Raw genomic sequence first — 19,350 nt, 5'->3', positions numbered from 1 at the left:
CACTCGCCTGCTCACTTGTTTTGGGGTGCTTCACAGTTGTTAAATGATCTTTGGAGATAAGCTGGTAATCACTGAGGTCAATATGAATAATTCTATATTTCAGAAAGAATAGCAAAAGTTTAAATCAGTGGTTCTCAACCTGTGGGGGCGCGAAGATGTGAAAAAAAGAAAACAAGCGGTGTATCGGCAGCAAAAAATATAGGAATAAATTTTATTAGGGTTTCCAAGAAACGTTAGGGGGGACGCGATTAAATCTGTTATGAAAACTCGGGTCGCAAATACTTAAAAGTTGAGAACACCAAGCAGTAGCTCTGTGGCTAAACATTTGAAGATGGGTATGACAGATGTCGACAGCTGGCTGGGTGAGACACTTCACACTAAAACCTCTGGTAATTATGAGTGTTAAATGTCTTTTTTTTAATTAAATCTTTTCTAATTGTTTTAGAAATTCATTTCCACAATGTGAGTTTCCAAAGAAGAAAAGACTGCCAGTAAAAATAAAAAATACAGCCAAGAACTCCCCTTCCCGAGTGGGTAAGTCAGTGCATTAGTTCAACGAGTGGCTTTGGTGTGGAAATATCAGAAGAGTACCTTTTCGTCTTGATTTTATTGACTTTTAAGAAGAGAATGTAATTAATTCAGAAGCAATTTTCTGAAACATGAAAACGTATGTAATCTCAGTGGGTTGTTTTATGGTACCAGTAATGATAAATGATGTGCCTTTTGCCAGGAGTGATCGTAAATGCCGCCACATGCTGTTTAGTTTGCATGTCCTGAATTCCTTATACTGTGGAAGTGTTTAAAAAAAAAAAAAAAAGTGAAGCTGCTGGAATCCAGCAGACAAAAGGAAGGACTTTAATAAGCGAAACACTTCATTTATGTAGCAAAGCTGTACCAGGTACAAAAGCTTGCAAGAACAGAAGACTGCCAATGCTTCTGTTTCTAGTAGTTGCTGTATGACATTTTATAAGCACTGACCATAACAGAGAAAAACGACAAAACAAAGAAACAAAACAGTAGACTGGCTCATTAAAACGGTGGCAGCAGAAGTGAGTGTTGCCTAGGGTGTAAAGTGCTAATGTTCTCTTATCCTGACCTCTGGTCTTTAAAATGATAATCTGTGCTTTACAATAAACCCCCCCCCCCCTACCCCGGTGAAAAACTTGCACAGCGCCAGTGGTTCTTACTCGTTCGCACCTCATTACGGCTGACATGAATTATAGCAGGCCGGTGGCTGACTTGGCTTGGTCACTGGGGTCTTGTCTAGACAAGCCTCAGTTTTTCTGCTTGTTTCCTGAGTGAACTCTTCTACTGCAGCAAGAAAACATGCAGGCACCAAACTTTGACACCAACTCATCTGCCTCCATCATAGCCACAACTTAAACCTTAATTTCACCAAACACTGGGGTCAGTGTTCACAAACACCTGAGTTACAGAATGTGCACTCTGTGTTGGAGGACTCAGAAGAGGATCACAAGCTGAACAGTAAAGTTATCCTTTGAAACTCACCTTCATCAATCTGATGGCTAAATGTGCTTATTTCTTTATTTCGCCCATCCCAATTTTGATCCTGGACAAGGCACCAGCATATCAAAGGGCACGCTTGCTTTACTTTAGCCTCTGGGATGTAGGAGGGTACGGAATTACTTAAAGCATTGTGAACATGGAGAAGCCACATGAAGAATGGCTAAGGCAAGCTTTGAACCCTGAACTACAGTATGCATGTGAAGCAGCAACTCTAAAGATTGGTGTCCATCTGTAGTCTTGGCTAATAATCCCCACATCGGTCAGGCATGTGTATCAGCCTGTGATAGGACTGATCAATTCATGGTGGCTTCACAGCACCTGTGGACCCTACATTCACCACATGGTTGCATGATATTCTTCCCTTATTCCACAATGTAAATGAATGTGTGCAGAGACAGGCCTTGTGACAGTGTGGCATCCTCTTTAGATTTAGCTCCAGCCTTGCACCCAGTTGCCCGCAAATACAAAAACTGAGATGGAAATGGACGTATTAGAATTCACTCCTACATTTGTATCTTTGCCAGTGCAGGATTACAGAAAGCTGAAGCCAGCTGAGTCATGGCAGGAGCCAGCAGTGGCCAGCCAGACCCATTTATTAAATTTATAAAGATAGGCACCACGTTGGCTCATACCCGTTACTGCTGGCATCAGACCACCAACATCACATGACCAGGTAAACTAGGCTCCAACCACATGCATTTAGTTGGCACTGCTGCCTCCGAGCCCAAGCCCATCATTCGCACCCTTGTCCAACCACTCTGTGTACTACCAGTATGATTTTCCCATTTATGGATTTGCTCCTATATCCCTCAGCTGTATGGCTTGGCTAGCTTAGCACTCTAAATTGGCCCCATGATGCACTGGATTTCTGATTTGCCACTGATTCTACCAGAATTATCCCTCAAGCCCTTGTACTGGAATTCATCTGCATATAAACGGTGTGCTGTCACATACAGCGATTTGCTTTTTCTGTGCAATGGAAATGGACACTTGGCAAGTCCAAAAACTGTTACTCAGGCATAATGACCAGTTTAAATCAACAGGTTGTGAAGAGTGTGACATACACCTTTTTCCCTTGATTTTTATGGGCATTTTCTCTGTTTAGCCACATACTGCAGGTGGACTTAGAGATGCTTGCTCGGCTCCATTTATTTCTACTGACCACATGTTTTTGAAGAAAACTATTTCGTAACTGTAGCTGGTACCGAATTATAGTCATTAGTACATGCAAGAGGTTGTCCCTTCTAGGGCTGACTGATCCTGACCAGGCTAATTTAAAAGCAGTGATGAAATACACATTTAATCAGTGCAATCAATAAGAAAAGGTAATTAAAAGTTGCATGAAGTAGCCAGCACACTACACTACCTACCCACCTTCCATAAAACATGTACCACCACACTACTTAAGCATGAAAGCCATATTTCCTATAGGGAAGGTAGACTTTTCTGAGATGGGCTGTGTTCAAAGTTCAAGCCATTACCAGACTCTTCATTGTGAAAGGGCTTTTGTTTGTAGATTTGATCTTTCCAACATATGCATATTCTCCTCAGTTCCTACAATTTTAGGGCCTTACCAAACTGTCAACTACACTTAAAAAAAAAAAAAAAAAAAAAAAAAGATGAAAAATGGCTTTTGCTTTATACAGTGGACAGGACTGTTTTATCCTACTGAAAGTTTCCATATATAATGTTACTATTCTGTAAGGCTGCAAGCTTAAATTTTAAAATTTAAAGACTGATTGTAGGGCTTACAGATCCCACTTCAAACAGAAAATGACAAAATGAAGGTAATTTTTTTATTTTTTTAAACAAACATGACAAGAAAACCCATAGAACAAAAAAAATTGTAAACATAAATAAGTCACAGAACCCTGAGCCTTTTTATAAAGTGCATATTTAAAAGGGCAGGGTTTTCAAAGGTGCGAAGAAACCAACTTAATATGACAACTGTAAACACTTACAGTAAAACACTATGTTGACATTTACCAAAAAAAGTAACCATTCACTGCCAACAGTGGATGCCACTTAAAGTAGGCAAAAATTCAAACTTAATTGTTCTAAGGAAACAAAGGCTGAATTAAAAAAAAGCTCAGGACTGGGACTGAAGTGCATTAAATCTCTTCAAAAACACTGCACACCGATAATTTTATAATACAGTTAAATACAAATGTCTTACAGACAGACAAAAAAAGGAGCAATTCTGTCGTTGTAGCTGCAACTATAATGTGTGCAAGGCCAACTTGCATTTTGTGTACAGGTTTCACATTACACTTACTTACCCCCACACAGGCAGCATCACTAGAAAGCCTGCACACTTCAACTCGTCAGGGCAGATCCCCCACCCGGCTACCCACTCTAACCACGCAGCTGTCACAACACTGACCCAAATTTGTTGCAACTTGTACAGCTTGAAGCGGGCATTTAGCTTTTGGCAGCACATTACACCCATAATCATTAAGAGTCATTTGTTCCATCATTATAGTACTCCCTCTGTTCCACCATCTTCAGGACGCTACAGTCTGGAATCTTCCTGCAACTCAGTTCCCTTTTGTCTAATGGCAACTGCTGCTGCTTTGCATATCAAAGTTGAATCTCCACTTAACTATGTGAAAACTCACTGCCACACCAAAAAAGCCTTTTGTTGTTCCCTTCAAACAGAGGTTACAGTCCTCACTTTGGCAGATAAAGCTTGTTTAAATCTCCTCTTCAAATCCTGCATGTTGGGTGACTTGGGCCTAGGAATAATAGAGGAGCGCCTCTTTTCTGTGTTGCTGGTTACCTGGTGTTGCTTTGCAATTTCTTTGCAGAGGAGATGAAAGGCATTGTACACATCATTATAGTTCTCACTTGCAGACACCTCGTAGAAGGTACACCTCAACATGTTGGCAAGCTTCAGTCCATGCTGTGGCTCAACCTGTTTGATGTGCAGTAAGTCAGCCTTATTTGCCACAATAACAACAGGGACACGGTCTGCATGTGTGCGGCGGACCTGTTGATGAAGGTGGCTTATTATTTCAAAGCTCTTATAATCGGTAATGGAGTAGACCAAAACCACTGCATCTGCCCACTGGATGGATCGGTTGACCTGCTCATTGCAGTTTAAGTTGTGTCCATTGATCTGAAAGAAAAAAAAAATGATACAAGGGTTTTATAATCTCAAGTGAGCTGGTTTTAATTTCTACAGTAAAAAACAAAACTTGCAGTCTACATTATCTTAAAATTAAGTGTCTTTGTTGAAAAGGAGAAAGACAGACTATAATGAACTTAACAGCTACTGTCACGAAGCCCACTTTATTATATGTGGTAGTTATAAAGGCACTCCTCTGACTATGCAATTGGTTGTATTGTGTGCTGCCAATGTCAGATACTCATTTTAACAAAAATGGGAAATTGGCTGGCTAGACATGCAGACTCTCTCGTTAACAAAGTTAGTCTGGTTTGGAGGAGTGCCCAGCACAGGAAGGCTACGTCGGCAAGCAAGCATCACATAGCAGTTAGACATAACCCGGACCGAGCATTTCAGTCCACATGGCTGGGGGTGGAAGACATGCTAACTAACAACCCTTTGTCTACAGCAAATCTTGCGCTTTCTCTCTCTCTCTCACACACACACACACACACTTTTGCTCCTACATTTTACCCCTGGAGCTGGAGAAAACTTATTTTCTTCAAAGAAACGAGTTTGCATGCTATGGACAATATAAAACAAAAGCACCATATCTATGTGCCATTATAATGTAATATTTACCCATTTTAGCATATTTACTGAGAAGTTCACAGACATTTATAATTTGTTTAAAGTATCTTGAAAGTTTAGCAGGTATTACTGGATTTAAATGGCCGCAAGTTTTCAGTTCAGTTAACTCAGGCATTTACAAAACAAGGCTACTCAGCCTGAAGTAGACATTAAAATAAGTACAAAATTACACCACGTTGATTTTAAGCGCAGTTTAATTCATATTCATAGCGGTGCATTAAATCACTTCACACATTACAAGAGTGTGTTGTTTCTGCGACCTCCTGGAAACAGGAATTTGACTGGTCAGATTACAAAAGCCAACAATCCACAAGAACTAGTGCCAGTTCACCAAACCCCCCCGGTTTACCATGCGGATAGTCAGTCGCTGCCCACTCTCGTCACATCTCAACAGGCTCGCCTGCATCACCAAAATGACTGCTCTTTAGACTTCTACAGTATATACTACACAAAAGGCTGCGGCAACGGCTCATGTGAAGGTGGTCAAGTTTATCCACACAAACCAAATCACCCCCGAGTCGCACCAACCATTCTGTAATTGCGGAGAATAAACGTGGTTAGAGTATCTAAGTAAAACCACTGGTTTGGCAATAAAGAGATCTACCCAGTGCTTGTTGTATAGCGGATGACCACACTACAGTGAACAGGGTTAAGAACTCTGAGAAATACTTCTCGATACCCACACTTCATGGGGTGGTGGTATCTGAACATCTTATCCAAATGATAAATCACTACAACGACGGACCATTTTACGATTTTAACTACTTTTGTGTCTTAACTGAAACGGTTGCGTCGACAATGCCGTGCACTTTCGCGGGACTGACATCCGACTATGAAAAAACATGCGATGCTCAAACTCACCTGTACGCCGGGGGTGTCCTGGACCTGAATGGCGACCTGTTCACCATCAAGCTGGACCTGCCTGGAATACAGGCTACCTGGAGAAGGGAAAAAAGAGTTAGTACGACGTCTTTCCAGCCCTCGACATCCACAACCTTTAATAACAGACCTTGCTTAAAATTAGTTCAGTGAGGGTTTGTTACTTGCCTGCATTTCTTTCATAGTCGCCGATAAACCTCTTGGTTAGAAAGCGCACCACCAAAGCTGTAGCAAGGGAAAAAAGAAATACAAAACAGAGAGGTCAGTTAAACCGTCTAATGCACAGCGCCTTTCTGTGCTCCTATTTTACTTTATTTAGCACAACGAAGAAAATTTATTTATCATACTTACCAGTTTTGCCAACGCCACTGTCACCAATGACCGCAATCTTAATAACTTTGCCGGCTGGACAGTCGCTGCCAGAATATTCCGCTATAGTCGACATATTTTGAATAAGACGCATCTTCTTAAAAATTGAAAGAAGGAAAAGACGTCTCGGGAACTGTTAAATCCTTGAGAGTGTAAAGAGCTAACGAAGCACCACTATCAGACAAGCACAGATAACCAATGCCATATGTGGCCAGCACGAATATTATACCACCTCCTCTCCCATTCACTGTTAACTTCTACTTTTCAAACGGTGCAGTCCGTTGTTTTTATACAGACCCTGAGCGACGGCAACTCTATTGGTTCGCACCAGACAAAGCCACGCCTCCCACTCTCAGGGTACTGTGCGGAGGAGCGACAGGTGGGCGGGCAGAACAGTCGGCGTTTGCCTTCATACTGCCCGAGTCTGTTAAGAAACACGTGAATCGGCACGGGGCTTTGTTTTTTTCACACCACTTAGTTTTGAACCACGACTGATGTATTCTAGATCTTATTTATCGAGGTAATTTTTGTTACAGTAACTATCGTTTTTAAGCTGTTTGCTGTCGGCCCATGAATGCGCGTTTAATGACAGCGCTGTTTGTTATCATCGCTAGGGTGAGCTGTAGGACTCTGCTTGTCCCCGAGCGGCACAAACTGATCATCTTCAGCACTCCCAAACGCGTTACAGTTATACCGACAAAGGTGAGTGCTAGTTATGTATTCTGGGAACAGGGGAAAAAAGCGTCGTTCGCTTTTGAAGGCATGCCACAATGTTGACACATAGTCGACGATGCAAAGATTTGCTATTAGGGATTCTCTTTAGAACTTGAAGGCATCCTAAAATGTACATTAATAGTCCAAAATACTGTATTATTCTGCGGTCTCCCAACTTTGTATTATTTACTTATCCACTTTATTTTGAACACTATAATTTGTCTTGTCATTAGACCCAAATACTAACTGTTCTAAATCACCTTGGGCAAATATGTATGCTTCCTGTTCAGAAAGCCGCTGAACAGGTTTCAAATCTGCCGTAGTCCTCAGTGACTCGTGACTGGTACCAATTGCCTGGTGTAAGTACAGAGTGTAGAAATGTCCGTCGTACATATCTTGAATAAATCAGCCGGGACACAACACAGCTTTCACGAATCTTAAATCAAGATTGTCCATCACAGTGTCTACTAATGCATTTACCCACCCTCACAAGGGTCAATTTAAAATCACCCTCTAACCTAAACTTGTCTTCGGGGATGTAAACTGTACATAAAAGAAAACCCACACGGCCAGGCAGAATATGCAACTGCATAGAAACCCAAGTGACAAGATGCAGAAATTGACCCAAGACACTGATGTGTGTTGCAGGTGGACACATACACATTTAGTTTGCAACATAAACCTTGAGAGATCAAACAGTTATGCTTGCCAGTGACAAAAAATGTAGTATTGTTTGTTCATGTAGTTTAGTTCATCCATTCCTGTTTTTACTCAATACACTGCCTTGTTGCCCTTTTGGAAATAGAGTAATTCATTAGGATTCTTCCTAACGTTGAAGAAATAACCTGAATATACTTGTGCGTGAATACAATAAATGGATCTTGTGATGGAGTGGCGCCCAATCATTGCAAAGATATGCTCCAGCCACTTATAGACATGATTTATATTAAGTTTTAGAATATTCTTTTTAAATCTATCTACCCATCTATAAACATATATAAAATTTAATTGGTTAACTTCCAAAAGTTACTACGCTCCTGTACTTTTTTTTTTTTTCTATTAATCAGGGTTTTCCAGTGACATAATATGCCTAATAAAGGCACCACATTAGCATTCTAGGAGATTCTGGGGAGATGTGATGGCCACAGGATAAGACTCCCTAGCTGGAGAGAATGTTTGAAGGGTGGAGTTGTTTCAGTTGCTTATTTCGTAGGTGGTGATACTCCTCATCGTTCAACACTGGGTCAAACACTGCTTTTTTCTGATTCTTAGGCTTAGGGAAGATTTCTGCACATTTTTTATACAATTGACCTCTAAGGAGCAGGTATATAAACGGCACAGAGTAGTCTGTATTGCCACCTCTAGGGAATATGTGTGTGTAGCTGGAGACACACACAAAGTGTGGACCATTGTAGCCTTTGTTTATCCAGTTACTGTAAACCATGATGTGAATCTGAATTATGAACTGGGTAGGCACTTGAATAATATTTTACAAACGCTGAAGTGCCTGTCTGTGCCGAAAATACTTGAGGGTCACTCCACAGAGAGCAATACCATCCTGACTTTTCACAGCTGGAAGTTTTGTATTCCATCTGCTTAATCAATTAATGTCCATCTGGCTGCTACAGCCTATGTGCTGCAATTTTGTTTTCATTTTTGTACTGGTCTGGCAGGCCGATGCACTGTGTATTACTAAGGCTGTAGTCTTCATGCTGTTAAATAATTTTGGCATTGATTTGGATAGAAGCTCAAATATGCCTTAGAGTATAAACACATAAACAGCATAAATTAACATGGTGTCTTAGAAACAAGGAAACAGGACAGCTTCAGTGCATCTCATCAAGTATTGTATCCAGTTTCCGTCTTATGCAACAAAACAAATATATTCAGTTAAATAAGAGAACTCTTTCTTTATGTTTTCATCAAGGATATCTAAGGCACAGTAAATGTGTGTACAAAGTGTCTTTTTAGATGGGTTGTGCTAATAGGAAACATCAGCAATAATGCGGGATAACAATTAAAGAGTCCTACATACACAAGGATGAGAGTATACTAAAGGAGGCATAATACATAAATCAGTAATTGGATAACAGACTGAACACTGTCCACTGAACTCTTCCAAAGAAAGCATGGCTTTCTAATGCCTTTCTAAGAATCACTGTTGACAGAACATGCCGATTTCAACTATTAATTTTGCTCTTACTAAAAATCACCCGAGTAATGATGTGTTCTTCGTTTTCCCTTTGCTTTTGACTAGTCGGGTAGTAATTCAAATTATCTGTCTTTTAGATTATCTTCCCCAGATAACATTCAACCAAACTACCATCCATCCATCCATCCATTTTCCAACCCGCTGAATCCGAACACAGGGTCACGGGGGTCTGCTGGAGCCAATCCCAGTCAACACAGGGCACAAGGCAGGGACCAATCCCGGGCAGGGTGCCAACCCACCGTGCAGGCAAACTATCATTCACTTATTTAAATAAATCTGTGATACTGCAAGGACAATCCTGAAAGGCTATTTCTGATACCTTAATAAGGAACGAGACCCTCTAAAGCAATGTAGTAGCACTTATATAAAGAACACTGCCAGACATATTGTTATTTCACTTAGGAATTGTATTATCAGTCTGTTTGTTACCTCTCAAAGATTGTCAATTGGCTGTACAGTGAGTGGGCTGCAATAGCAGGTATAGAGCAAATCTGTCCACCTTTACATTCCCATTTTCAGTCCAACTTGCTCATGCTCTTCTAATTTGTGTCCACTGTGCCCTGCTAACACAACCAGCTGACCAGTAGCTGTTACTGTACATGAGATGAATACAAATTTTGAGACACCCACACTTTTTAAAGCAAACTGGAGACCCATCTGCTTAGCTTTTGTTCACCCTATGTCCGTTGTTCTGGTTTTACCCCAGCCTTGTGCCTGATATTGTTGGGATAGTCATTGGGTTCCTGTGTTTCATATTGGAATAAACAGTTTCAGAAAACACCAAATAGATGTATTATATGTCAAATTCAGAATAAGCAGGTCACCCCAAGAAAGACAATCCTCCTGCCCTGCAAGGACCAGCTGGTGTTAAAAAAATGATGATGATGATTAGGTTCTGTCAACATTTCACTAGCCTCAACAAGCCCCTTTTGGAAAAAAAAAAACTGCAGGAGTACATGCGAAAGGAGAAATATGTTATTTGTGATTTTAGAATGTTTAACAAATACAATAAATGTAGATGAAAAATAACAATGTCTATACCCCAGGTTCTGTTAGCACATTGGAATAACAATGCCTATCACATGATTTTATAAGGTCACTGTCTATATATTAATGAAGAACTGGTCAAAGATTTTCAAGTTACTGAAGAAGGCCACAGTTTGATTACAGCCATTCTGGAGTGAGGTCCAACTGAGATGGCTCTAACATGGTGCGGTTTATCTACTGCTGCTTCTGACGTTTTCACACCAGCTACTGAGAATGTTACCATGGGAACACTGAGGCTATCACTGTATGTATCGAGAGTTCTATGTCAGGTGCATAGAATGAATACAGTATAGCATTGCCATTTAAAGCTTATTCATCCATACATGTACAAAACCAGCTGAAGCACACGTGGGCTTGCTTGCAGAGAGCCAAGGCCCATCTAGGTGCAGTGGCCATGACTCAGTTGCAGTCTATGCAATGGACACAAGGAGCCATACAAATATAATCACACTCACAGAAACAACAACATGACACCAGTCAGATTAACATGTTGTGTCTGGAATCAGAACGCTGTCAGACACGTGAGCGACACGAGGGCTTTGGAGGCTCAGTTCAGGTAAAATAGTGGAAATGCTAAGGGTGTTACACAGTTGTTAGCTTCCTTTCTCTCTCTCTCTCTCTCTAACCTTAGAGTAGAGGAAGACACCCCAGCAGAACCATGATGTGACTTCCACTTGGAGTCCAGAGCTCCTGCCCCTTCCAGTCCTTCCCCTATTTAAGAAGTACGTGGACTTGAAGTAAACATTCATTGCTAGACCCAAGGGGATACATCCTCTCTATGGGAAGCAACCTTTTCATCAGCAACGAAAGCCACCTTGTGGACCAGTCACTCTGCATAAGTAAACTTTTTATTTGCTTTCTATTAAACAGGGCATTATGGCTGCGACCCTAAACCTTTAACTGTCCAAGTCTCTATATTTTTCACAAAGTCTAGGATGGGAATTTGTTTAAACTACATACTCCATGTTGAAAGCACATGAGCCAGCACTGAAGCTTTGCTTCCCACACTCAGAGGCTGTGTCACTGCCAGGCATTCTTTCATTTAGAGTTCCACTATCGGAGTTACATGGCATTTCCTGGTGAGAAAGTGGAAAGGTAAAAAGTAATTACAAATTATATATATTACCAAGCTTTATTACACTTAAACCATTACCAACTTTTAGTTGATAACTATTACTATTTTTGAAAAACGTTTTTGTATACAACATACCTGCTTTCATCTTTTTGGGGGAAAGAACTCCAAACTGCAATAAATAACTTAAGAGACAATATGGCCCCACCTGGGTGGCTTGGGGCCATGACAAAAATAATGAGGGACATGTTTGATTAAAGAAAAAGTTAAATGTAATGGGCAGAAATCTAATTCGGTGTGCTAACCATCACAACCTGTGTGGGGCTTTTTCTCTGGTGAACCACCACCTGGGACAAGGCCTAATGTTATGTCGTAATCCTGACTTATGTTGAAAGGTATCAGTGTGCCGAATTTCAAGACTGTAGCTTGAAAGCCAAAGCTGTGCTTAAGGAAGAAAGTGAGAGCAATAGTGGCAACAATCTGCCTATGAAAAAGGGAAAGAGTTTAATGTAATTCATAAATACTAGCCACCTAGCACAAGCAAGATACTGAATACCAGAGGGCACCACTACCTGTTGACCCATCACAATGATTTTCATCTTTTAGGGATCTGTGATTGCCATCTGCCGTGTGTTTTCGCCAATAAGTGTCCAATTCTAAATGAGGGAGTTCAATTCGGAAACTACCTGGCAGTAATGGTGTCATGTCATCAGCAGACTATTTGACCTGGGATGGTGATTTGGAGGTCTATTTATACAAATGAATAGACAAATTAAGGTTTCTGTGCCAATAGAAGTTAGGAGTATTTATTTATCTTGGTTGTCTTTGTTTATAACATGCATGTACTTTTGGGGTTGTAAGTACCAGATTCAGTGTTCTTAACAGAAAGTTAAATCCCATTACCCAAAAATAACAATGTGTTAAATGGACACCTCAAGCCTATTAGTCCAAACCCTGGGTGTTTACCATAGTATAATATGTGGTCATATACTGATGAAGGTGTCTGGATTATTATGAAAACATTGCATGTGCTTAAAAGGATTATTGGATTGTGTCCAGTCTTGATTGCCATCTACTCTATGGATGGGGAAACAACTTGAGTATACAGCAAATAACAGAGCTTATAACTAAGCTAGTCGGCCCAAACACCAAAATATTCAAAATCAGGTATTTTTATATTATTATGCTTGCATATTTATGAAGTATTGATATTGTCAGTGTGAATCTGAGCATAAGACTGGGATCTATTCAAATGTACTGTCTTCTTTATTAATCAAGCATACACCATGGTGACTGGATTGTAAGCCTAGTCATGGTTATTAAAAATATTATCACAGTTGATCTTAGGCAATTTTCCCAATTAATTAAACTGAAAAACATGATCTTTAAGCACCATGGACCACTGAGGGGAGAGCAAGACTGAAAAAAATAGCAGAATTATAGAAATACCAAGTTTAGTTTGCTACCAAATTGTTTCTTTATTTTTCCAATGTCTTTTCAATCCAGTCTCACTTACAAAATTTAATCAAGGTGGTCTTATTGGCCCCTAGGATGCTGTGAGTTAACACATGTAGATGGAAAGCACAAAGGTATAGCTATTAGCTCTTGCTTTCTTGCTTTATGTATATAGCACCTTACCAACTGAATATCATATGGGGGTGCTGCACAGCAGCCTTGAATATTCCACAGTGGCAAGAAGGTATGTGGTGTGCTTTCATAACATTTACCAAATCATAAAAAGAGACCATGTTCTTTATCATTTGTAATACAGAGAGACTCACAGTGTAGGTGCTGTTCAGCAGAGTCAGGTTGATAGCTGTTTGATTTACATCTTGTAATACAAAGTTCTCATGTGTATATTAAATCAAAATAAAGTATAGTAAAGTATAAACAGTGTTATTGTAAGGTGTCAGTTGAAATCAAGCTAAAAGAAAAAAAGAACAGTCACACTAATGATACTACTTCAGAAATAAAGACATTAAAAGATATCTTTCAGAAATAAATGCAAATCAAATAAGTGGCCATGGAAAACAAATGTTATGTTATAAACAATACACAGAATACCAGGATTTAAAAAATATCTTTAGTCTATTGGAGACATTAACTTTTTCTAAAAATGACAGATGATACAACTATCGTGAAAATACTGCCACTGGCAGATTAATATGCTAAAACCCTAGTTATATAAGCAAATGGTAAGTGAAATCAGTTTTTCAAGTGGACAAAAAAAACATTACATGATAACCAGAGGCAGGGTAAAGTGAGAAAACAACATACTGATGGTTCAAGGGAGGCACCTCTTGTTAAAGTGGGCCTTTGTTGCCTTGCCACTTACAATAATTATGTAACTTGGCAGTAAAGTGTGTGTCTGGTGAATGGCGTCCTGGAACACAGCCTGTAAAATGAAAGGAGCGAAAGGGAATCTGAGGATTGCTATCAGGCTGCGGATGACAGAACTGATGTATTGCTGTTTTTTTTTTTAGTGATAACCCATTTTTAACTCAATTTCCTGAACATATCTAAGAAGCTAACAAAATATGAAGATTGTGTTTGGAGGAATTTGTAAATGTTGTTTTTAGGGACCACTGAACCCTATAATAAAGACTGAGCTGTTTTATATATTGTGTACAGTATTGCGCACTGTGCTGTGGACTGTGCGTGGCTTTGGTGCTACACAGGACTTGGACAGGTTTGATTCAATAAACGCACCATCCATTGAAAGATTTACTGGTCAATCTAAATCAACATCGAGCAAACCTGCAACAATGACTGCAGGCTTTTGTTTCTGTTTTCTTCATTTAATGCTAAATGAGATTCTTATTTACTCATATATGTGCTATAGCGCCCTACCTATTGTCTGAGAAAACAAAAATCAGAAACACTTACTGTTTCCGTAACGTTTAGATAACAGCATCCTCGGTAATTTTCAGCCCTTATTTCCTTCATTTTAATTTCCAGGCTTGTTGATAACTTTATTTTCATTATCCATAAGTTATTTAACCATGAGTGGAAATACTGTAACGGGGAGACAAGTTAGTTATATTTTTGCCATTTTCTTTTGTATGTGTGTTAATTATTAAGTAGATGTTTATAATAAAACAGAAAAAATTGTGAGCTGCCCCAAATGTCTTTCCTTACAAAAAGGTGTGATTTTAGTAGGGAAATACTGTAGGCCAGTATTTTATTACATGGAATGAAATGTTAGAATACAGTATATGTTTCTGAAATAAAACGTATATTCTCCTTCTCAACTATGCTGCAATCTTTGCACAAATGAGCGCAAAAAATATAAAAGCATCATCTTTGTAGAGCAAACTACAAGTATCCAAGGGCTCCTTGAATTTTGCAATACTGGTAACTGTGTCAGCTGTCATTTGGAGGGCAGACAGACACAAACATCACTCCGAAAAAAGTCAGAACAAATTCACCGATGCCTATAATGTGTAAATCCTTGGAAAACTCGAAGTAGAGATTCTGACCCCATCAATATATTTTCCTAACATTTATCCCCTATGGTACTGTAGATTTTTGTTTTTGATACACTTTATTAATCCCGAAGGGGAAATTGTCTTTTTGCATGACCTTTTGGAGGCCAGAGCGCAAGGCCAGCCATTGTACAGCACCCCAGAGCAATTTTCAGGATAAGGGTCTTGCTTAAGGGCCCAACAGAGTAGGATTCCTTCTGGCAGTAACAGAATTTGAACCAGAAAACTTTCAGACACCAGTGCAGATCCTCAGCTTCAGAGCCATAGGGAAAATAAAAAAAAATTGAGGGATTTATAGGTTCTTGTCTTGAGAAAGAAAAAAAATGTATTTTCAAATTCATACAAATATAAAAATATACTCTAAGAAATGTGTGCCATTTGCATTGATACTTTATTCTGTAAGGCTCTATGCTACTCTTTGACACAATACAATGAAAATTTGTACAAAGAAAAACAGAAGAAAAACCTGGTAAAAGACCATATGAATGTTGTAAGTTTTACTCAGAATGTATGCTTTCAATAAGTTGCATAATAATTAATTGATCTGCTTGAAGCAGGCTCAGAGAATGGATGGCTTTTGTACAAAAACTAAAATCAGGATGAAGAGGTTTTAGTGTTTTTGGGAGCCTGAATTTAACAAAGGGTCAATGGTCTTGGAGCTTTACGAAAACTTAACACAACACAGACACACAGTTCAGAAAGATGACAGGAGGAACATGAGATTTGTACGGAGTAAAACATTAACAGGTGTTAACTGTGTGTTTACAGGAAGAAGGCGGCTACTTCGTTCAAAAATAAATGTACTGTTAACTGCATACAAGGTTTCATAAATTCTTGGCAAATTATTATTTGTCTGGGATACATTATTTTGTAATTGTAGCCAAGTACAGCTATTATATTGTCTGTCAAATAAAAGTATGTACTCCACATATGAACAGATTTGAATTTCCATATTGCTCTACAATGATAACCTTGCCTCTCAAGTATTTTGAATTGTGGTATAACAGCATTCTCTAAACTTTAAAATGAATCAAGAGAATGGCAATAAAAATCAGCTTCATATACAGCATGTACGGTATCTTACAGTCACATCCCTGGATACCAATATAAATTGTAATCAACTTGAACGTAGGAAAAAAGTTATCAAGTGCAATGTTTTAGAAATGTGTCACTTCATTCTCGGACTCTGTAAGACGGCATAGTGTGCAATTCCTAAGGGCAGCAAGTGTCAGGGCTGGTATATTTTCAGAAAGCTGTGTGGTGCGTCTTGACCCAGATTTTACATTTCTTTTCAGTTTTATGATACGGACAGTATGTTTTTAATATTATGTCAGTATTAAAGCACTGCATAACTCTTTTCTTCTGGAAAGCGCCTAGGCAGTCAGTTTCCTCCATGCCATTTGCTGGACTGGCCCCAGGGTACTTCTGTCCTGTTTGTGTTTGATTTACCAAATAATTTAGATTCATTTAAATACACCAGTCCTGAAAAGATGCATAATTGTTTAAGTATGGTTGATCGAAGAGGATTATAATGTATTAGAACACAATGTATATGTTTATAGAACTGCTTGTTTCAGGTTAAGTAGGCTGAAGATTTAATTGACTTGCTCTAAATCAAATCGCTGCTCCTATCCAGAAAGGACCCGTAAAGTCATTAATAACATGAATATAATTCAGTGAGTAAATTTTTATTTTTCCTAACATGTTTCCTATTAAACTGTCAGGCAGACATTTTGTTATTATAGTCTGGAATGTACATTTGATAAGAGCTGCACTGACAGATCTTTATTGAAGTGATAAATTAATGTGTTTCATTCAACATAGGCAAGTTTCTGCTAGCTACTGGCAAATCCAAAAAGTGGAAGGAATTAATATTCAAAGCCTCATTGAATAAAATATACAGCCTTGATCTCTTTTGTTGCACTTCCAGAATTGCTGTATGTGATGCTAAGTAAATCAATCATTTGAGTTAATTAGCTTTATTACAAAGAACACAGACTCGACACGTATGTGCCTGTGCTTTGATATTTGCTTCATTTATCCCAGAACAGCCATTTAAACAATCTATTATGATATACTGTAGTGGGTTACAATAGAAGATCAGCACAGGGAACATATTACCATATAGTAAACAGTCGACCTAACACAGCTACATCTTTGAAATTACCACAGAGTGATCGGAAACCCACCAATTTTGAGTACATTTTCAGTCAAGTTGTCATTTATTATTATTATTAGTATAACAGACACTGGATACAAAAGTCCCCAGGGAAAAATGCTTTTGCAGTTTCTTTTACAATCACCATTTTGTACACATGTATTAATAGAAGTGGTGAGTCAGCAATGAGTGTGTTGTGTGTGTGTGTGTGTGTGTGTGTTTTTTAAGGCTAAAGCGATGTGTAACAGGGATTTGTAATCAAGAGTGGGTTTTTCTATAAATGCGGTAAATCTTCATTTAGGAATCATAAAATTCGAATGCTTCTGCTCTTGTCATATCTAGCTGAGCCACTGTATTTAAATGTACAAGTGGGCCGAGTGCTTGGTCTGGATTACAAACAGCACCACTATCTCACAGTGGGAGCCTCAGGTTGTCACTTAAAAGCTCTAAATGTAGGAAAAATCTCTTACTACCTGGATAGCCATGAAAGGTATTGTATAAAATAATTACATATTGATACATTGGTTAAGAAAACTACAGGAACAACTTAGGAATGACACTGTGTATCAGTGCCTGACCTGGAAAAGCAGACTTTGCAATGTTGCAACATGTTATTGGAATATTTAGTTAAAGTTAGCCAGTTATTAATTTGGGTGACACAGTGTTTACCTCTGATGCCTCATAGCTCATGCAGACTGGGTTTAAATGCTATCCCAGACAATGTCAGGATGAAGTTTGTACATTTTCTTTTATATCTTTGTGTTTTCTTCAGTGGCTGTTCTGTTTTTCTTTCCTAAGCTCCACGATGTGCATGTTAGATTAACTGGCGATTCTATACTTCTATAAGGTAACCTGTGATGGCTAGGTGCCATATCTAAAGTTGGCTCCTACTGGAACATGTGTCTGTCTCCTTATAGCCCTGAACTGAGTAAGTGAGTTCAAAAAATGGGGGTGTATGGAAGTTGTTATGTTAGGGAGGCACAGTGGTGCACTGTCTAATACTACTGTTTGCTCCGGGTATACGTGGGCCTTTTGCCAAATAGCCAGGGGTTACATCCCACATCACAAAGACATGTATATTAGGTTGGTTTGTAGGTCTGAAATGGCTTGTTGTGAGTGAATGTGAGTCTGTAATGGACTGTTGTCTGGTGGGCTGCCATTTATTGCTGGTTCCTATAATGTATTCAGTGCTAAAGGCAGGCACTGGAGCTTCCTCAAACCCTGTTCTGGGGTATTAACTATCCTTAGTCATTAAAATGACAGTTGTGCAGACTATACATAGATACTGCATATAGCTATATATTAAACTAATGAAACCTTGCATCTCAAGTGCTATTACATTCATTTTACAAGTGCTACCTAAATGTTGGATATTTACTATTAAACCTACAGTCAAGAAGTGCTACCTCACAGCACTAAGAACATGAATCAGTTTTTGGCTAGGCTGCTTTCTCTGTGTGGGCTCCTCAACAGACAAACTGTGAAGAACACTGACTGCAGTATATTGGCCTGCTGTGAATGAATGGGTAGGGGGAGGTTGTTGCTGAGTATACTGTGACGGACTGGTGCCCCATTCAGAACAAATTAACACTGGCATAGACTTACAATCCTTGAGACCATACGGTAAGTACAGCTTAACTCTTAAGGGACAGTGACCCCTTGAAAGTGTTTTTTTTTTTTTACTTCCATATGTTGTAATTTTTAAGTTAGTACTTTGTAATTAATGTAATAGTGCCTCAATTGTTTAATGTCAAGCAGTAAACTACATTTGTTGTTTAGCTGCCAGTTTGAATCAGTGTGCTGTTTTTTATGATTCTCTACTTTAAACATTCTTTTGAACTGCACATTTTGTGATTTTGTAATTGGGCTCTGCTAAGGTCTGCACTGGAAGTTATGCTGTTTAGTTTAGTCCTCACCACAAGAATCATAGTGTGACCCTGAGCCAGTCATTTAAAACCTGTGGGCTCCAAATGAACGAATATGAAAAGAATCTTATTCATTAAGAGATGATATGTTTTAAAAATGGTCAAATCAAAATGATTTAAAGTATTCCTAGGTAGCTATGTAATTTTTTTAGAACTTAATGCAGACATTGTTGATTTATATGACTGACAGATATTCATACACTGT

General features: G+C 39.0%; 1 protein-coding gene across 1 annotated transcript; it reads right to left on the bottom strand.

The window, feature by feature from the left end:
* Positions 1 to 3,361: 3,361 nt before the first annotated feature.
* On the bottom strand, positions 3,362 to 6,800 carry rasl11b (RAS-like, family 11, member B). The gene is made up of 4 exons (XM_028802218.2): positions 6,515 to 6,800; positions 6,328 to 6,388; positions 6,146 to 6,218; positions 3,362 to 4,645 (listed from the first exon to the last, which is right to left on the bottom strand). Exons 1-4 carry the CDS (start codon positions 6,624 to 6,626, stop codon positions 4,178 to 4,180), a joined length of 714 nt encoding a protein of 237 aa, XP_028658051.1. The 5' UTR covers positions 6,627 to 6,800; the 3' UTR covers positions 3,362 to 4,177.
* Positions 6,801 to 19,350: the final 12,550 nt, after the last annotated feature.

The sequence above is a fragment of the Erpetoichthys calabaricus genome, chromosome 5 (genome assembly GCF_900747795.2).
Source record: "Erpetoichthys calabaricus chromosome 5, fErpCal1.3, whole genome shotgun sequence".
Lineage (NCBI taxonomy): Eukaryota > Metazoa > Chordata > Cladistia > Polypteriformes > Polypteridae > Erpetoichthys > Erpetoichthys calabaricus.
The sequence above is the reverse complement of the archived record's forward strand: the minus strand, read 5'-3'. Positions and strand labels throughout refer to the sequence as shown.